We start from the raw sequence: 17328 nt of genomic DNA, 5'->3' as shown, positions 1-17328 counted from the left end.
TCCAATGAGATGTGTGTCTACAACAGCCAGTGCTCCACACAGACATCTGATCTGATCATCATCCAGTCTGTCTGGAATGACATGAAGAAACAGAACAAACTGAGACAGACTAAATCCAGAAGAACTGTGAAGTCTCCAGACAGACTGTTGATGTTTTAATCATTTTGGCCACCACTGTACTTTGTCTTTAGGCTGCTGGTTGGTTAACGCTGCAAAAAGGAGTTTTCACAGTCATAGAAAAACTATTTGGGTTCCCCATAAGCGAACAGTTCTTTAAACAACTATTTTTTTTTAGTGTGAAGAACATTTGAATAATCTAAACCTCCTTTTTCCATTATAATGAACCTTTTTGTGGAATAGAACGGTTCCATGGATGTTAAAGGCTCTTCATTGGACCATCATAAAATAATTGTATTACTAAATCTGACGTTCAGTCTGGATAAAATGATTCTGATAATAATTTGTACAATATAAATAAAAATATAAACTATTCTAACTAGCTATATTAATTAGTTAGATATCTATGTGTGTGTGTAAAATTGTCCCCCGAGTCTGCGAGGCTTGAAGGCTTTTTTAAGAGGTATTCCCGTCAAAAGACAAGTACTAATTTAATGATGCGTATCTTAACCATTTAAGATTTAAATGACTGAGATATATATTAAAGAGAGTCGACTCTTCATGCAGCCTTTAAACTACAAAGCATGTGCTTGTTTGATGTTTTAACACCAGTTGAATCGGACTTTGATCAGAAACCTCAGGAAGAACGGTGAGAAGATATGAACACATCACAGAACCATGTTAATTTAAAGAAACTTTTTCCAATATAGTTCTAAAAATAAAGGCTCTTTATTGGGATTGATGGTTCCATTAAGAACCTTTAACATCCGTGGAATTGTTTCATTCCACAAAAGGTTCTTTAGATTAGTCAAATGTTCTTCACAGTAAGAAAAAAATGGTTATTTTAAGAACTGTTCACTTAAGGGTTCTTTGGGAAACCAAAACTGGTTCTTCTATGGCATCGCTGTGACACCCCCCCCCCCCTCCCTTCCCCCTTGGAACCTTTATTTTTAAGAGTGTGATCACAGAAAGGTTCTTTAGGGAACCAAAAATGGTTCTTTTGGTGGACCTTTTGTGGATTGGAAAGGTTCCATAGAGATTTTAAACCTTCTTCATGGAACAGTAGATGCCAATAAAGAACCTTATGATCGTTTGAATCTCTCAAGACCCATCTTTACTCCTCCAAACTGCTGGTATCATTTTTCTCACCTGTCTTCCCAGAGCCTCCCCCTGAATGTCCTCCTGCTGCTGCTGGGCAATCGTGACGCCCAGGACGAGTGTGTGCACGCCGCAGGACACGGCCGTGATCAGCACTATAGGGGTCAGCCGCAGCGGCAGTGTCAAAAAGAAGGAAAAGCTAAAAAACGCCTGCCAGCCCACCGTGTCGCTGGGCTGATGGAAGCGGGCAAAGTTCAGTCCTAGGTAACAGAAGATCTGGGCCGCTATGAGCACCCACAAGGCGTAGGGCACCAGGCGGCGCGTCACGCGGTCCGGGAGCAGACCGAACCGGCACAGCAAGTACAGCAGGATGTCCGCCGCCAGCCCCACCGACGCCACGGCCACAGACGCCAGCTTATCGCCGGTGTAGAGCACAGTGCACATCACGATGACATAGCAGTCGAAGAGGGCTGCGAACACCACCAGCACCAGCAGGGTCTCGTGCCTCTGCCGGCGGAAGTAGGTCTGGTAGAGGTTCTCCAGAGAGTCCGGCGCGAAGGTCAGACGCATGAACCGTGGCAGACACAGGCAGCAGCCGGAGCTGCGCACCGTCACCTCGTGGGTGCGTCCCACCGCATGCCCGGGGTCCGAGGGCAGGGTGACCGAACAGTCCGCTGAATACTCCGCAGAATACTCGGGCTCCGAAAACGCCCGGTTCCGAAGCATTCTGGGGTGCTGGATTGTACAATATGCTATAAAAACTAAGGGTGTATTCACACCTGTCTTGTTTGGTTCGATTGAATCGAACTCGAGTCTTACTATAGGGAGATGAGAGGGCCTGTATCACTTACTATTGGAGAAAGCGCAACTTGTATCACGTGGGCCTTAATAAACAATCACATTCCAGCCTTGACATCATTGAATTTCGGTCAGAGTTGTGCGACACTCAATTGCCGTTTACGGATACCATAGGAATGAATGAGAAGTGCTGTAAGCTGAATCCCACCTGTCGCAAAAAGTCAGTGGCTTCTCTTATTAAACAGCATTTTAAACTCTAAAAATAGTTCAATCCAAAAGTATTGTTTAGTGTAAAACATGTTGATTCATTAAATGATAAGCCGTTTCCTCTAAAAAGCTGTTTATTCAGCGTAGTGGAGCCTCTCCTCCATTGACATGCATTAAAAAAATGGCCTCTGGTCTCCTTTCCCACGTACTGCCTTAGCATTAGTCGTTATGCTTTTTTGGCTAAAGGTGGCAGGCTTGCCTTCTAGTGGCTTTGCTCAAGTTCGTTTCCCCTCTTGGTGCAGATCTTTTGGTGTGAGGTGTGAATACAGCAATCGCACTCATGTGAGGACCAAACATCTGTACCGAGACCCAGCTGAAGAGGTGGTCTGCTTCCAAACAAACTCTGGTGAATGGATGAACTAATGAATGGATGACCTTAGCACACGTGTGGTTTTGTTTACAATTTCTGGTTCACTTGCAAAAAGGGCAGCGTGAAAGCAAACTGCATCAAACAAAAACAAAATCTACATTCTATTTGGTCTGCACCAAAGCAAGTGAACTAGCAGACTTTCCTGGTGTGAATACACACTAACACTCTGTGTGGGTTTTAATGCATCAGATGCTGGAAAAGCATTGCCTGGAAACCTGTTCGCCAATGTCCAAACTTGAGATCAGATCCGAAGCGGCCACCTGATTGTCATGCCTGGCATGTTTAGACAGCGAAACAGGTCTTGCATGCATGTTTGTGGCATCGGCCCCGCCAGTGCCTAGAGCACTTGGGATGTGCTTCTCGAACAAATGCCCCCAGCTAGGCTACACGCCTTTGTTTTTCTGAGATCTGCAAAGACAAGTCTCAGCAAGTTGACATGAAGGCGACAAAAAGAGCTGTTTACACATCCGTCAGCCTCTCTGTTTCCAGCCCAGGATCCAGTCTCGGTGTCCACCAGCGCTCACTGTGGGTCTCCATGGTGAATCCTCGCATGGATGAAGAACATCAGGACTCAGGAAGGAAGCGAGGCGACCGATGTTTTGCTCCAGATCAGCATCACACCCCGTGATAAGCAAAATAATACCCGAACAGCAGCTTAAATCGAGAAAACTGACGCGATCGTGATCGGAGAGCGTATCTTGGCCTGATACAGTCTGTTAAAATGCATTACAGGATTCACGCAGGAAATACATGTTGCGCTCCGGTGCTGTGAGAAATACAGAAATGCATTTACAATACAGCGCTGCTGCCTTCTGTTATACTTATAAATGGCACATATCCTCACATTTTCACTATTGAAATGACCACAAGACGTGCAAATGAAGATTTTCGCAGAGGTTCAGTGATGGCAACGAGGATCTCTCTTCAGAAAGATCCGTATCTCATGGAAATGCAGCTGCGTTTATCCGTAACGCATCCATAGCACGCTCCGATCTGTGGCTCCTTCGAGGATGTAAAGTGTGCCAAAGATCAATCTCTCACCCGTGAAACACATGAAAATCCACCGTATGCTCGACCCGAAGGCTTTTTCCAACAGAAGTCATTAATAATCAGGCGACTTCCCGTTTGATGGATGAAAGAAGGTGATACTGGCACAGCTTCAGTTTCGCTGTCCTGATAAACCTGGCTTTTCAGGCAGTCTGTGTGTTTATACGGAACGATACCGGAGAGATCACTTTCTAGATGCAAACGAACGCGATGTCCGATTCGCGGAGGAATCGTTGTATTGAGTCGGTTCTTAATGATTCGTACGAACCGATTCTTAAAGCTTTCAGTGAAGCTGTTTTTTTTTCTTTGCAGAGCAGGATTCCCAATGTCGTTTTTTCCTATAGGTTACACATATATAGCGTAAGTAACGCCAAACGCTATTTATAATTCATAATCGAAAGCATCTCGTTAAATAGTATTTAGGAAAATGTTGTTTGTAAGGGAGACATTGCTGTCATGTTGAAAGCTCTCTTTAATGCGGTCACAAACTTCGTTATAAAGACAAACTATTTGTTTCTACAACAACAACAACAACAAAATAAATAAATAAGTGCCTCTTTCTAAGAGCGCTTTTCAGCGTTGACTCGTTTGAACCGACTCTCTAAAATGACCACTTCGAGCGAACCGATTCTCTTAAATGAATCAGACTTCTCAACGCTACAAACGAAAATTACCAATCGTACTATAGCGACGGCTCGCTCACATGAATATTAATGCAATTGTGCTGACGTATGTTTGGAAGCGTCCAATCACGCGCCCTGTTTAATATTCATGAGCTTGACCTTCTTTATAGTAGGATGGGTAAACTCGCCTCGATGTCACCCCCTCAGCTTCACACCCCTTCAGTGGAGCAAGGACACAGGCCAGTCTGTGTGTCAACAGCTAAAAATATGCAGCCCATCTTATTACAGAACCGATAGGGAGTTTTTATGGATAAATAATGCAACACTATGTGAATAATATTGGGCTTTTTTTAATGTTCTCAACAAAACACTCTCAGTGTAAACAACATTATGAATTTACTTGCAAAAGAATTCAAATGTAAAGCACAAATGCACGTTTTAGGTCTAAAACAAGGAGTAAGAAGTTACACACAATTAAGTCTGTAAATGTATAACCCCCCCCCCCCCCCCCCCCCCACTCACACACACACACACACACACACACACAAAAGGAAGTTGCTTTACCACGGTAAGGGCTAAATTTATAGCTGATTTGAAAGCTGTGGACCTTTGCATGTTTTAAAAGGGTTGGTTGATTTTTATCATTACATAAAATGACATGTTTTCGCTATAACTGACACGGCGGTCTGACACCGGATGCCTCCGCTGACATCACCACAGGGTCATATTGATTATTCCACTGAAACCCTGTATTGAACAAGTAATCAATAATCAGACAGCTGACCTTTATAAAGCATAGATAGAACACATCAGCATCACATCATGCCTGACAAACACATCACATCAACTCACACTACTCAACCATGAATGTGACATCACATTATCACCCAGCAAACCTATCTGTTATGAGAGAGCTTCATAGGCCTGACGCTGTTTACCGTAATTAATATCTATTCCCAGGCTCTAGTTGCTAAGTACACAAAGAGAACCTGAGGGAGACCAGGAGCATGGTAATTATTCAATTCGCTCTGCCTCAGAGGTTCACAGGGGAACAATTATCATTATACATGAGGAAGTTTGGGATTTAAAGCTTCAGGGAAGAGTGAAGAAACTGACCTTTTAGCACCTCATTTAGTCATTTTCTCTTCTGCTCCACTCCTAGTTCAAGCATCGCCCAATTCTATGTTAAAATTCACATCATAAGCTGTTTTATTTAAATACTGCCGTATGAAACTGGATTCTTGCAGGGCGAAGCGGGGGTTAATATATTAGTTTCTATCATTGTGCTTCTGGGTTTTTGTAAATAATGCTTTTTAAATGTTGACGTCACACCACGATTTCCCAGAAAACACAGTTTTTGTTGACTCTCTCTGAAAAGGAAAATGACATTAAAACTCACTTTGACAAATATATGTGCTTGTGCTTTACATGTGGTTCAGGAGGTGATTATTAAAATACTTTAAAATATATAAATCCGATTTTTTTTTTTTTAACCCGTCTCTATACGATTGTTCTTTAAAGGTAAGTAAATGCTAAACAAGAGTCATTAAGCTTAAACTCATTAAGAGTAAAGAGCAAAATGCATGCAGGTTAGATTTTAAAAACGCTGGGTTATTTCTTAAACCCAAATGCTGGGTTGAGACCGCTGGGTTGTTTTAACCCAATTTTGGGTTGAAAATTGGTCTTGATCATAACCCAGACTAAAATAATGTTTGTTTTTTGTAGATGTTGAAAGCCAGAGACATAAGATAACTTCATTCTTTTGAGTTATTTTTTAGAAAATAAATGTTTCTGTTGGCTCCTGCCTGTTTCACATTTTGATGCAACAACAGTGTGATTACTTAAATTATATGATAGCGAACATGTCTGTTCAGAAGAAAATATTGCTCTGACTTGCAATGGAGGACAAATGAAGAGAAAATGAAATATATTTATTTGTGTTCCAAAAATTAGCAGAGTTTGTACGGGTCTGGAACAACACGGGGGAGAGTAAATTATGACCATTTTCATTTTTTGGTGAACTAACCCTTTAAAGAGCAGCCCTCCTCGTACATGGAAGATTGTGAGGTATGTCATGTCTGTTTTAATGTTTCAGTAAAGAAGTAGCTTTCTGAACACAATATATTTATTTAAACAATATTACATGCCCTCACACTAGTGAGTGACTGGGATGAATGCTGGTCAAAGAGGCGAATGGCATCTCCCCCAAACTGATGCAACAGTGGTTTTAAAGGAGGACGCTGCCCTGGATGCTGTGCTGATGGGGCTTCTTCATGACTACATCAATTATGCTAAAGAGATCATGAAAATTGACAGTGATGCATGATCTGTATTCATGGACTATGAAACAAACTGTAAGTGTATAATTTGTAAAAACTAAATGTGAAATGTGTTGTTTAGTAGAAGTGGAGTTTACACGCTGTCACATGCATCTGTTGAATGTTATAATATCAGTGTTAATGTTGTGGTTTATTTGTGTACTGCCATGCCAGAATAGTTTGTAAAGAACTTAAGTGTTAACTAATTGTCCAATTAAATAGTGTTTTTGTATATTTTTATACAATATATAAGATTTACCAAAAAAAATCAAATTTGATCAGAAGTTATATTCAGTAAATGTTCAATGCTTCATTTATAAACTCTGCAGCTGTTACTTTTCTGCATTTTTTCTTACATGCATGTTACTTTATGATTGTTTTCTCTTGTTTTTAATAGATATGTCATTCTTTGTGTGATTTTAAAATGAACATGATTTGTAGGTTTAATGCCTAGCTCGATTTGGGAACATTTTAGCCTAGCAATGTAGTAATTGTAATCCATAAAAAAGCAACCCAGCATGCTGGGTTAAACATAATCCAACTTGTTGGGTTAAAATAACCCAGCGCTGGGTTCGTCCCTTTTTGACCCAGCTGTTCTTATATGTGCTGTCCATTTGCATATAACACCATTTTGTGCTACAAACATGTATTTTATGCATATAATTTGAATATAGACATTTTCCCGGCAGCTGTTTTTCAGTTTAATAACAGCTTTGATAATTTAGAGTCTCAGGTTGCCACCTAGAGTACACTAGTATACTAAAGTAATATTAATTCATTAATGAAATTCAGTTTTTCATATAATTTCAGTCACATGTAAGTTATTTAATATGTTTAATTTTTAAATTTGATATTGCATTTGAATTATATTTATTATCTACTTAAAGTATTAAATTTAATTTGAAATAATTGATTTAATTTAGTTTAAACTGTTAAGTATGCATTTGTTTATTTAACCATTTCAGAATTGCACCGCATTTTTTGAAAATGGCTAGCAGAGAAGGAAAAAAATTGATTATTAGCTGAATATTTTGGTCAAAGTTCATATTTTGAATCAATATTTAAATATAAAAAATTCTTAAAAATATTTGGAATTTATTTTATAATATTATAATATTATTACATAATGCAAAGAGCAAAATAAATTCCTTTTTTTAAGAAATATTTTTTATATTTAAATATTGATTCAAAATATGAATTTAGACCAATAAATAAATAATAAATATAGACCTAATATAAAGTTATAAATAGCTCCATTTAGTTTCGTTAGTTTTATAATTTCATATTATATTTATTAGTTATTTAAGTATGTAATTGAATTGATATAATTGATTGCATTTTGTTTAATTGTTAAAATATTTATTTATGAATTTCCGTATTTAAGCATTTCAAAACTGCACCACACCTTAAGCGCTTGATTAAATCTGGGTAGGTCTGTTTATTTTACATTTACATTACAACCTGGATTAATGCACAAATCACTTCAGACTTGCATCTGCGTTATTACTGCGCGGATGACGCCATGCACGCAGGCGCGTAGGATCTGACGCTCTGCTGACGTGTATCTAGGGAAACAGGAAGTAGATGGTGGTTCTGTGACTAATGTTGTGAGAGATCCAGTGGGAAAAGACAGTGGCATGTCCACTAAACACTGGACTAACTGGAGTAAGAGACTGGAGCGCGTCCGCAGACACAGGTGCAGTGACTCACAGCTAGCGAACACACACACACACACACACACACACAGTGTATCCGTGCAGCGATGCTAGGTTTATGCAACTGACAGGGCTTAGATCAAGCCAGGATTAAGCCATAGTTCAACATTTTAAATGGCTTTTATAAACGTGCCTTAGAAAAAACATTATTGGTGTTGACACTTTTAAAGATATGTCAGTGCAAGTTTCTTTCAGTTTAATCAAACGTGATCGTTTTCTCCCCCCCGGAACACCCCAGATGCAGATGAGTTTGTTTCTTCATCAGGTTTGGAGAAATGTGTCTCTGCATCAGTGTCTGGATGCTCTGCAGTGAATGGGTGCCGTCAGAATGAGAGTCTGAACAGCTGATAAACACATCCACACCACTCCAGGCCATCACTTAACATACTGTAAAGTGAAAAACTGTGTGTTTATAAGAAACAAATCCCTAATTTTCAAGACATTTTAACTTTACAACATTCTTGATCTGTGCATGTGTCTCACTTAATTCAGACGAGACAATTTTTCACTGGAGAACGCAGTGTTATGGATAGACTTGTATTTTATCCGGGAGCAAAGGTTTGAAAATGCATTATGTATGATGGATTTGTTTATTGCAAACATGCAGCTTGTGGATTATTGTGATGTTTTTATCAGCTGTTTGGACTCTTATTCTGACGGCACCCATTCACTGCAGAGCATCCATTGCTGAGCAAGTGATGAAACAACATACTTATTCTGACCTGTACTTATTAAAAAATATAAAAGAGTAATTTTTTTTTCTCTGAAAAAAAAAAAATAATTAAACAGGACAGATTCTAATGTACGGAAATAAAATGTAAAATTCATTCAACTTTAATTGTTTTGATACTTGAAAACCAGTTTTTTTCTTTCACCCAAATTCACTCATACAGAAAATATGTACACTGTGCACATTATATATACTACTACAGAAATACCAAAATTTGTATGGATGATGATATTGAGCTGTGTATCGTTTTGTTTTTTTGTTGTTGTTTTTTGGTGGAATTGTCTGTAACAATCAGTAATTTACTTTCAGACCATAGTCCAGAGATCACAGCATGGGTAAACGAAGAGCGCCAGAGCTGTACAGAGCCCCCTTCCCTCTCTATACTGTGAAAATCGACCCCCAGACCGGCCTGATCATCACAGCTGGAGGAGGCGGCGCGTCCAAGACCGGGATCAAGAATGGAATGGTACTGTCTCTAACAAAGATCCGCTGCCATTCAGAAATGACTTCCATGGCCCTCCACTTGTGCAAAGCAGCTTGGTTATATACTCGTAATTAATCAGTCAATGTAATTGCATATTTAAAATTTATGTTCTTTACATAGGATATATAAGGTAAGGGTACAACATAGAATCAGGTGCTTTATATTCTCGAATCCTCTGAATTATGAATACCCTTCCAATGATCTTTTTCATTTGGCTTCAAATAAATTAATTCAGTCATTAATGATTATCTGTTGTTTTATAGAAAAATAAACAAATATTTTATTTAGTTAGACTTTGTTAGATTACTTAATTCTAATTTAACAATTAAAATGCAATCCAGAAAAATTCAAACGGAAACACCAAAATTTGGGGAAAATGAGATGGATTTCACATTTTGTACCATTTAGCTGTTGAAAGTGACTAAAGTGAAGTGATGAGCAGTGTTGAGGGTAACACAATACAAGTAAAGCCAGTTACATAATCAGATTACTTTAAGTAACTACTAAAGTAATGCATTACGTTTTAATTTGGAAGGTAATATCAGAGTTACTTTGTTTCCCATGTCTTGATTGACAGCTCTGGTGTTGCCATGTTGAGCGTTGTGTGTGAACATGATCTTACTGTTGTTCTAGACTGAATAGCAACATGTATTTACTCATCTCACCTGCACACAAACAGATTCAGTATTCCTCAAAATGAATAAAAACAGTCAAATGCAATCGATTATGAATATGACGCAAACCTGCAATAATTAAATATGTTCAATAAGACAAATATCATGTAATCACATTTTATTAATCAACGTCTTTGCTACTGACCTTCGATGATCCAATTTAACCATACTAAGCAAAAATGACACTTTTGTGTTTAATTTTTGTTATTGCTGAACAGTGTTGAACTTTCTTCTGCGTCATTAGGGCCCGAGCACCAGTGGTGCGGGACCCTATTGGAATTGCTCCGTTTCTTCTTCTCCAAAATGAATCGCATTTTTGAGGGCCTAAACATGCTCGAAAACTCATGAAACTTTGCACACATGCCAGAAGTGGCGAAAATTTACATCTGATTGTGGGTGTGGCAAAATGGCTCAATAGAGCCACCTATAAAATTTCAACGAAGTCGATCGATGTTTCACGTACATGTACAAAATTCGGTAGACACATGTAACACACCCATACCTAACAAAACCTAACAGGAAGTCTTAACATGGTTTATAAGTGTCATGTCCTGAACACATGCCCATATTCAGTTATAGTCATAGCGCCACCTGCTGGCAACAGCAAGTGCATGTTTTACCCTCGAACGACTCCTCCTAGAGATTTAATGACATCAACATTATATTTGGTCAGTGTAATCTAAAGGCCTTTGTGATGTTAAATTGTGAAGATTTTGAGTTTTCGTTAAAGGGCGTGTCCGTGACGGCCTGACAAAGTTCCATGTTTCGCCATGGAAAAGGAAGTTGTTGTAACCATACAATGTTTGATCTGCCCCAAGAGTCCTGGCCTGAACACACCTAAAGGCCAATATTGTGTTATAATCATAGCGCCACCTGCTGGCAACCGGTAGTGACTTGTTTTACACTAACTTAAACATGCAATGTCCAATCTGCACTAGACTTCACATGTTTGGTAAGAGTCCTGACCTGAACACATCTAAAGGCCAAAATACAGTTATAATTATAGCGCCACCTGTTGGCATCAGGATATGTCATGCTTTACAATAACCTAAACATGCAATGTTCAATCTGCACCAAACTTCATATGTTTGATCAAAGTCCTGGCTTGAAGACATCTAAATGCCAATATTCAGTTATAACCATATGTATTACTTTCCATAAAAAGTAACTAAGTAACGTAATTAGTTATTTTTTTACATTTACATTTACATTTATTCATTTAGCTGACGCTTTTATCCAAAGCGACTTACAATTGCTATATATGTCAGAGGTCGCACGCCTCTGGAGCAACTTGGGGTTAAGTGTCTTGCTCATGGACACATTGGTGTCTCACAGTGGATTCGAACCCGGGTCTCTCACACCAAAGGCATTTTTAGGGAGTAATGCAATATTGTAATGCATTACTTTTAAAAGTAACTTTCCCCAACACTGGTGACAGGGTGTTTAGTGTTACCTTTTCGTTGCAGCATTTCCTCAGTCTGGATCTGGTTGGTGGTGTGCACAGCTCCACCTTGCTGCACACTCATGAAACAGACACACGAGCCACCATGTGCATGTCTCTGGGTGGGGATGTGATCGCCGCGGGACAGGATGCCAACTGCAGCCTGATGAGGTTCAGTCACCGTGCGGCCAAACAGGCGAAGAAACCTGCAGCCAAAGATGGTCAGTAGAGGCTAAATGAAGACATTAATGGTCATGCATAACCATTTTCATGTCATCGTTTCCTCTGACACCTCTTAATAGGGGCTGGAGATAAAGGTGCAGCCAGGAAGAGAGGCGGGAAAGGCCAGAACGGAGATGGAGGAGGAGACGTGACCCAGATGAAGGAGGATTCTCCTCAGGTTGTGGTGGAGGATGTTGGAGCGGTGCAGGCCGACCTCAGCCCGCAGGACCCCTGCGTGAAGTGTGTGCGCTTCAGCGCCGACCTCACGCTTCTGCTGAGCGGCGGGGCTGACGGTTTCGTCAGAGTGTGGGAGGTGAGAGTCTCCCATGAGTCTGTGTAGTTTTTATCTGCACTGTCCTTGTCTCAACTCGTTTCGTCTCTCTCCAGTTCCCCTCTTTGAAAGAGAAGTTCAGCTTCAAAGCTCACAAGGATGAGCTGGAGGATATAGACATCAGTCCTGATAACAAGGTGTGTTCTGTGAGGATTTGTTGTAGTTATTATGAACTGAGAAAAAGCAACTAAGCAATCTTCTCTATTGTGCATTTTACGCTGTTTCATCCAAGTAGTTCTGGTTCTCTTTCTTGATGTAGCACATTGTAACTGTTGGCCGTGATTTCGAGTGCAGCGTGTGGAGCGGCGATCAGCTGGCCGTGGGTTTGTGTTGGCATGAAAACATGCCTCAGATCACAGAGAAGATGTACCGCTACAAGTCATGCAGGCAAGTTGTGCACTTCCTGACAGCTGCCACTTTTCATAAATAGGCTAAAAGATAAGTCAATTGTTTTTTTTTCTGTTGTCTATTTTTTCAGAGGCTCAGTGAAAGGATGTGTTGTTTGCCAGCCTTTGGACGTTTTATTATTGTCTTTATATTTATTATGTTATTGTATATTTACACTACTATTCAAAAGTTTGGGGTCAGTAAGATTTTTAAATGTTTATTAAAGAAGTCTCTTCTGCTCACCAAGGCTGCATTTATTTAACGAAAAATACAATAAAAACAGTAATATTGTGAAAAATTATTACAATTTAAAATAAGTGTTTTCTATGTGAATACATAGTAAAGTGTAATTTATTCCTGTGATGTAAAGCTGAATTTTCCAGTCTTCAGCGTCACATGATCCTTCAGAAATCATTCTAATAGGATGATTTGCTGCTCAAAAAACATTTCTTACTATTATCAGTGTTGAAAACAGTGGTGCTGCTTCGTATTTTTCTTGCGTGAGCTACTTTGTGTTGTTCGTTGCCATGATGTTCACACGCACACAAAACTACTAAGATGGTACATCAACGTTTCACAGACACGCTGGGAAACATTGCAAACATAGGCTTTGAGGACAACAGGAGATGCACTGGAGGAAGTGTTATGGATTTTGGACTTGACGGAAGGGATAGTTTAGAGTTAAAATGTCTTGATGGATTTGTTTCTTACAAACACGCAGCTTTTGGCTTCTCAAGACATTAACTGATGGACTGGAGTGTTGTGGATTACTTGTAGGATATTGTGATGTTTTTATCAGCTGTTAGGACAACTGTATTTGCATCACTCTAGCTATACAAAAATAATGAGACACCAAAGTCTACTCTGTTCGTGGAAGGAGCCAGCTGGTATCTGTCAGTTCCGCTAATGTTTTGTCATTATTTTCTTGCTCGAAACCAGGTTTGCAAAGGTAGAGGACCAGAAAGATGCTTTAAGACTCTATACAGTCCAAATCCCCCACAAACGGGATCGCAGACCCCCCCCGTGCTACATCACTAAATGGGACGGACGAGCTTTCCTGCCGCTGCTCACGAAGCCTTGTGGGAATGAAGTTATATCTTGTCTTGCAGTGAGGTAGAGGGAATATGTCTGCATCTCTCATGCATTATTCATTGTTCTGGTGAATTATCATGTGTTTGATGGTTGTGTGTTATTTTTCAGTGACTCGGGAACATTTCTTGGTCTTGGAACGGTGACGGGATCCGTGGCCATCTATATAGCGTTTTCCCTGCAGGTACAAACAGCATAATCACTAATCAGTTACTTACAGTCAAAACCTATTCAGCTGCTATTGTAGGCTTAGCATTTTAAGGCGGAAAAATTAAGATGCTTTCTTTTGTGCAAGATTTTAAGACGGCATTGATTGATCAAAAATACAGTAAATACAGTAACCCAAGTATTTGTGCTTGTCGCGCGGGAATGTTGGACGAAGTTGTTGCCAATTTAAATAATTTCAGATCAGTCCACCAATGAGATTCCACATCTGTTAGGATGCTGACTTAAAAGGTAGCTGCTTATGTAGTCAGTAAGAAAAGGCAGCTCACTAGGTGTTGAAACCTACTGACCGTCTCTTCTGATCGACCCTCCAGAAATTGTACTACATCCAGGAATCTCACGGCATTGTCGTCACGGACCTGACGTTCCTACCTGATGCTCCTGAAAGTAAAGCCGTGCAGGGCAATAATGAAGTGGTCATGTTGAGCGTAGCCGTCGACAGCCGCTGTCAGATGCATGCTGTGTCCAACCGGAGTAAGTATGATGTGATCAGATATATGTATTCATACATGTCCAACTTCTTCTGCCTACGTGAAGACAACCGAGTGTATGAAATTAACCTTAATGTGGATAAAATGCACATCTGTATTTTCTCTAATCATTGGGATCAGGTCATATAAACAAGATGCCAAATGGGACATTTCAAACTCACACACTATTAATATCAACTAAAACACCAACAAACCACATACTTATACTCAGTATTCTCACGTAAAGCAATATATACTATATAGCAAATCTCAACTTTTGCAAAATATAACCGTATTATAGCCCCGCTCTATATGTAAAGTTGGATATATGTGACCCTGGACCACAAAAACAGCATTTCTTTTCATTGCAACTTGTTGTTTTTGTGCATTGTGAATGCTGATGCGTCAATAATGCTGTGATATTTCTATTTCAGGGTCCTTCCCGCTGTGGCTGGTGCTGTTCTTCTGTGGTCTGATGGTGGTTGGAGTGATTCTGCTCCTGCAGTCTCTCTTCCCAGGATTCATTTAGTGTATAGAGTATCCATTCTCACCATCACCTAAGCGTGACATTTTATATACTTAAAAAAATGACTTGAAAACAAACCTGGATCGATGAAATTGTTCGAATCAATTGGAAATAATAATGGAAATGGGAATGACTGTGTTTAGCATCATGTTTTTAACTGAAGTATCATCTCTGGAGTGTGAATTTGAGCTTATGAATCAGATCAGATGAAGAATTTGGGCATGACCTGAAGATCCTGAACCGCTCTTTCTCCTCATCGGTGAAAGAAATGTTTCAGGATGGTTGAAAAGCTGGTTGGAAACAGGACTGGATTTCCTCGTATGGACGTCAACTGCTCCACCAGCAGCATGAAATGCCTTTTAATGGAGAAATATATATGCAGGGAATTTCAACAGTGAATTATTTTAAATATTTAAAACCAGGTAAAAATATAAATATACATCTGAACAACACATGCTGTTGCCACGTCTGTCCAGTTATTTATGTTATGATCATCAATATCCCAATGAACACTTCATTCATTGAGTTTTCTACAAACTAACAGTACTCGTATGTAAGGCACATCCCATTTTACTTGCGTAATCCAAGATATTTCAGAGTAAAATCTGATATTTAGGGAGAAAGCAGTAGGATGGGATTGAATTTAATCCATTGGAAATTGATTGGATTGTGAAACACAAATCCATGCTTAGTGGATTTGTGACGTCATGCAATACGGAAAGTACTTTCAGAAACGGTGCAAAAGATTACAGAGCCAAACGTTTATCTTTTTGGAAGAACATGCAATAATGAATCACCCAAGAAGACGAGGAAGATGTCTTGGGTAAATAGTCAAATTTGAAGTGAGTGGTGTTTTCATGCACTCCACTAGGGGACGCCATTGCATTTATTTGACCAGCTGCTCTCAGATCCAGATTGAGCCAACATCATAATTGATTATTGTACAAAAATAAACACGCATATACAGTACTGTTAAAAGTTTTAGGCTCTAGGTCTGTCCCAGTTTTTTCTATTTCTTTGTCATTTCTGACAGACTGGATATAAGACATATGTGACCCTGGACCACAAAACCAGTGTCAATTTGTCAAAATTGAAATGTATACATCATCTGAAAGCTGAATAAAGAATCTTTCTATTGATGTATTGTTAGGATAGGACAATATTTGAAAATCTGGAATCTGAGGGTGCAAAAAAATCTAAATATTGAGAAAATCACCTTTAAAGTTGTTCAAATGAAGTTCTTAGCAATGCATATTACTAATCAAACATTAAGTTTTGATATATTTACAGTAGGAAATATACAAAATATCTTCATGGAACATGATATTTACTTAATATTCTAATGATTTTTGGCATAAAAGAAAAATGGATAATTTTGGCCCATACAATGTATTTTTGGCTATTTCTACAAATATACCCCAGAGACCTAAGACTGCTTTTGTGCTCCAGGGTCACATATTAATAAAACTATTATGTCATAAAGTAGTGTCATATATAAATCATGACTTTATGACTGTTAACACATTTAAGTAGACTTTAAAAAAGTGCACTTTATAATATAAAAGTTTTACTTTAAAGTATGTTTTTCAATAATCTTTTGTTTTAAAAGTACTCTTAAAAAGTACTTTTATATTGTACTAAATTGCAAGTTCGTAATTACATAAGTGTGTAATTAATTAACAATTATAATATATTTAAATACATAACATGCATGTTTCAATAGAAATTACATTCAAGTATATTTGAGTTTATCATAAATGCTTGTCAGTGCATTCAGCAGTAACATGTTAACTATATTTCAAAGAAAATGGAAATAATTATGAAATTACATATGCAAATGTACCAAAATCCTACTTAAATGGATCAACAAACACTCTGAAGTTCTGCTAATTGCATTTAATATCAATTTAAACTATAATACATTTCAACTCAATTCCAGATAACATTCAGATGAGTGTCTGAAAACATTACATTCAGTTCACACGTAAGTATATTATTTTTAGTTATATTATTTTCATAGTAAGTACTCTTGTGTACATTTTCACAAGGGTAATGAGTTCACATAGAACAATTTCTGGAGTAGTTTAGGTGTAATAGTAACATGGACTGGAGTGGTGTTTGGACTCTCATTCTGACGGCACCCATTCACTGCAGAGCATCCACTGCTGAGACACTGATGCAGTGCTACATTTCTTCACATCTGAAACTCATACATATTCGATGGCCTGAGGCTGAGTACATTTTCAGCAAATTAAAAGTTTTGTTGAACTATTCTTTTGAACAACGGTAATTATAAATCAGCAACTACAGAGTTTTTATCCAATAACTCTTCGGTTCAAGTAAAACAACAAACCCAACTCTTTTTCTCTCTCATCATTGCAGACTATTTTAAATGT

At 38.7% G+C, this 17328-nt stretch overlaps 2 protein-coding genes across 2 annotated transcripts in view; one reads left to right on the top strand and one right to left on the bottom strand.

The window, feature by feature from the left end:
* LOC306887348 (adenylate cyclase type 3-like) overlaps positions 1 to 3924 on the bottom strand; it is a 31894-nt gene extending 27970 nt beyond the window's left edge. Inside the window, exon 1 of the mRNA XM_079445007.1 lies at positions 1267 to 3924. Within this exon, the coding sequence (XP_079301133.1) occupies positions 1267 to 1941 (675 nt within the window). The 5' untranslated portion in view covers positions 1942 to 3924. The remainder of the gene's footprint in view (positions 1 to 1266) is intronic.
* Positions 3925 to 8143: 4219 nt separating this feature from the next.
* Positions 8144 to 16687, top strand: preb (prolactin regulatory element binding). Its single transcript, XM_079444731.1, has 10 exons — positions 8144 to 8334; positions 9393 to 9549; positions 11708 to 11903; positions 11985 to 12217; positions 12292 to 12372; positions 12495 to 12622; positions 13562 to 13735; positions 13823 to 13895; positions 14251 to 14410; positions 14841 to 16687. The coding sequence occupies exons 2-10, from the start codon at positions 9415 to 9417 to the stop codon at positions 14933 to 14935; spliced, it is 1275 nt and encodes a 424-aa protein (XP_079300857.1). The 5' UTR covers positions 8144 to 8334; positions 9393 to 9414; the 3' UTR covers positions 14936 to 16687.
* The last annotated feature ends 641 nt before the right edge of the window (positions 16688 to 17328 follow it).

This window comes from Barbus barbus, assembly GCF_936440315.1.
Source record: "Barbus barbus genome assembly, chromosome: 21".
Taxonomy (NCBI): domain Eukaryota; kingdom Metazoa; phylum Chordata; class Actinopteri; order Cypriniformes; family Cyprinidae; genus Barbus; species Barbus barbus.
This window is presented reverse-complemented; position numbering and strand designations above follow the sequence as displayed.

Excerpts from the sequence above, each read along its gene's own strand:
- preb (XM_079444731.1), top strand. The coding sequence starts at position 9,415 with ATGGGTAAACGAAGAGCGCCAGAGCTGTACAGAGCCCCCTTCCCTCTC. Across the intron at positions 12,373-12,494 it reads ACATCAGTCCTGATAACAAG|CACATTGTAACTGTTGGCCG; the intron begins GTGTGTTCTGTG and ends TTCTTGATGTAG. Across the intron at positions 14,411-14,840 it reads GCATGCTGTGTCCAACCGGA|GGTCCTTCCCGCTGTGGCTG; the intron begins GTAAGTATGATG and ends TTTCTATTTCAG.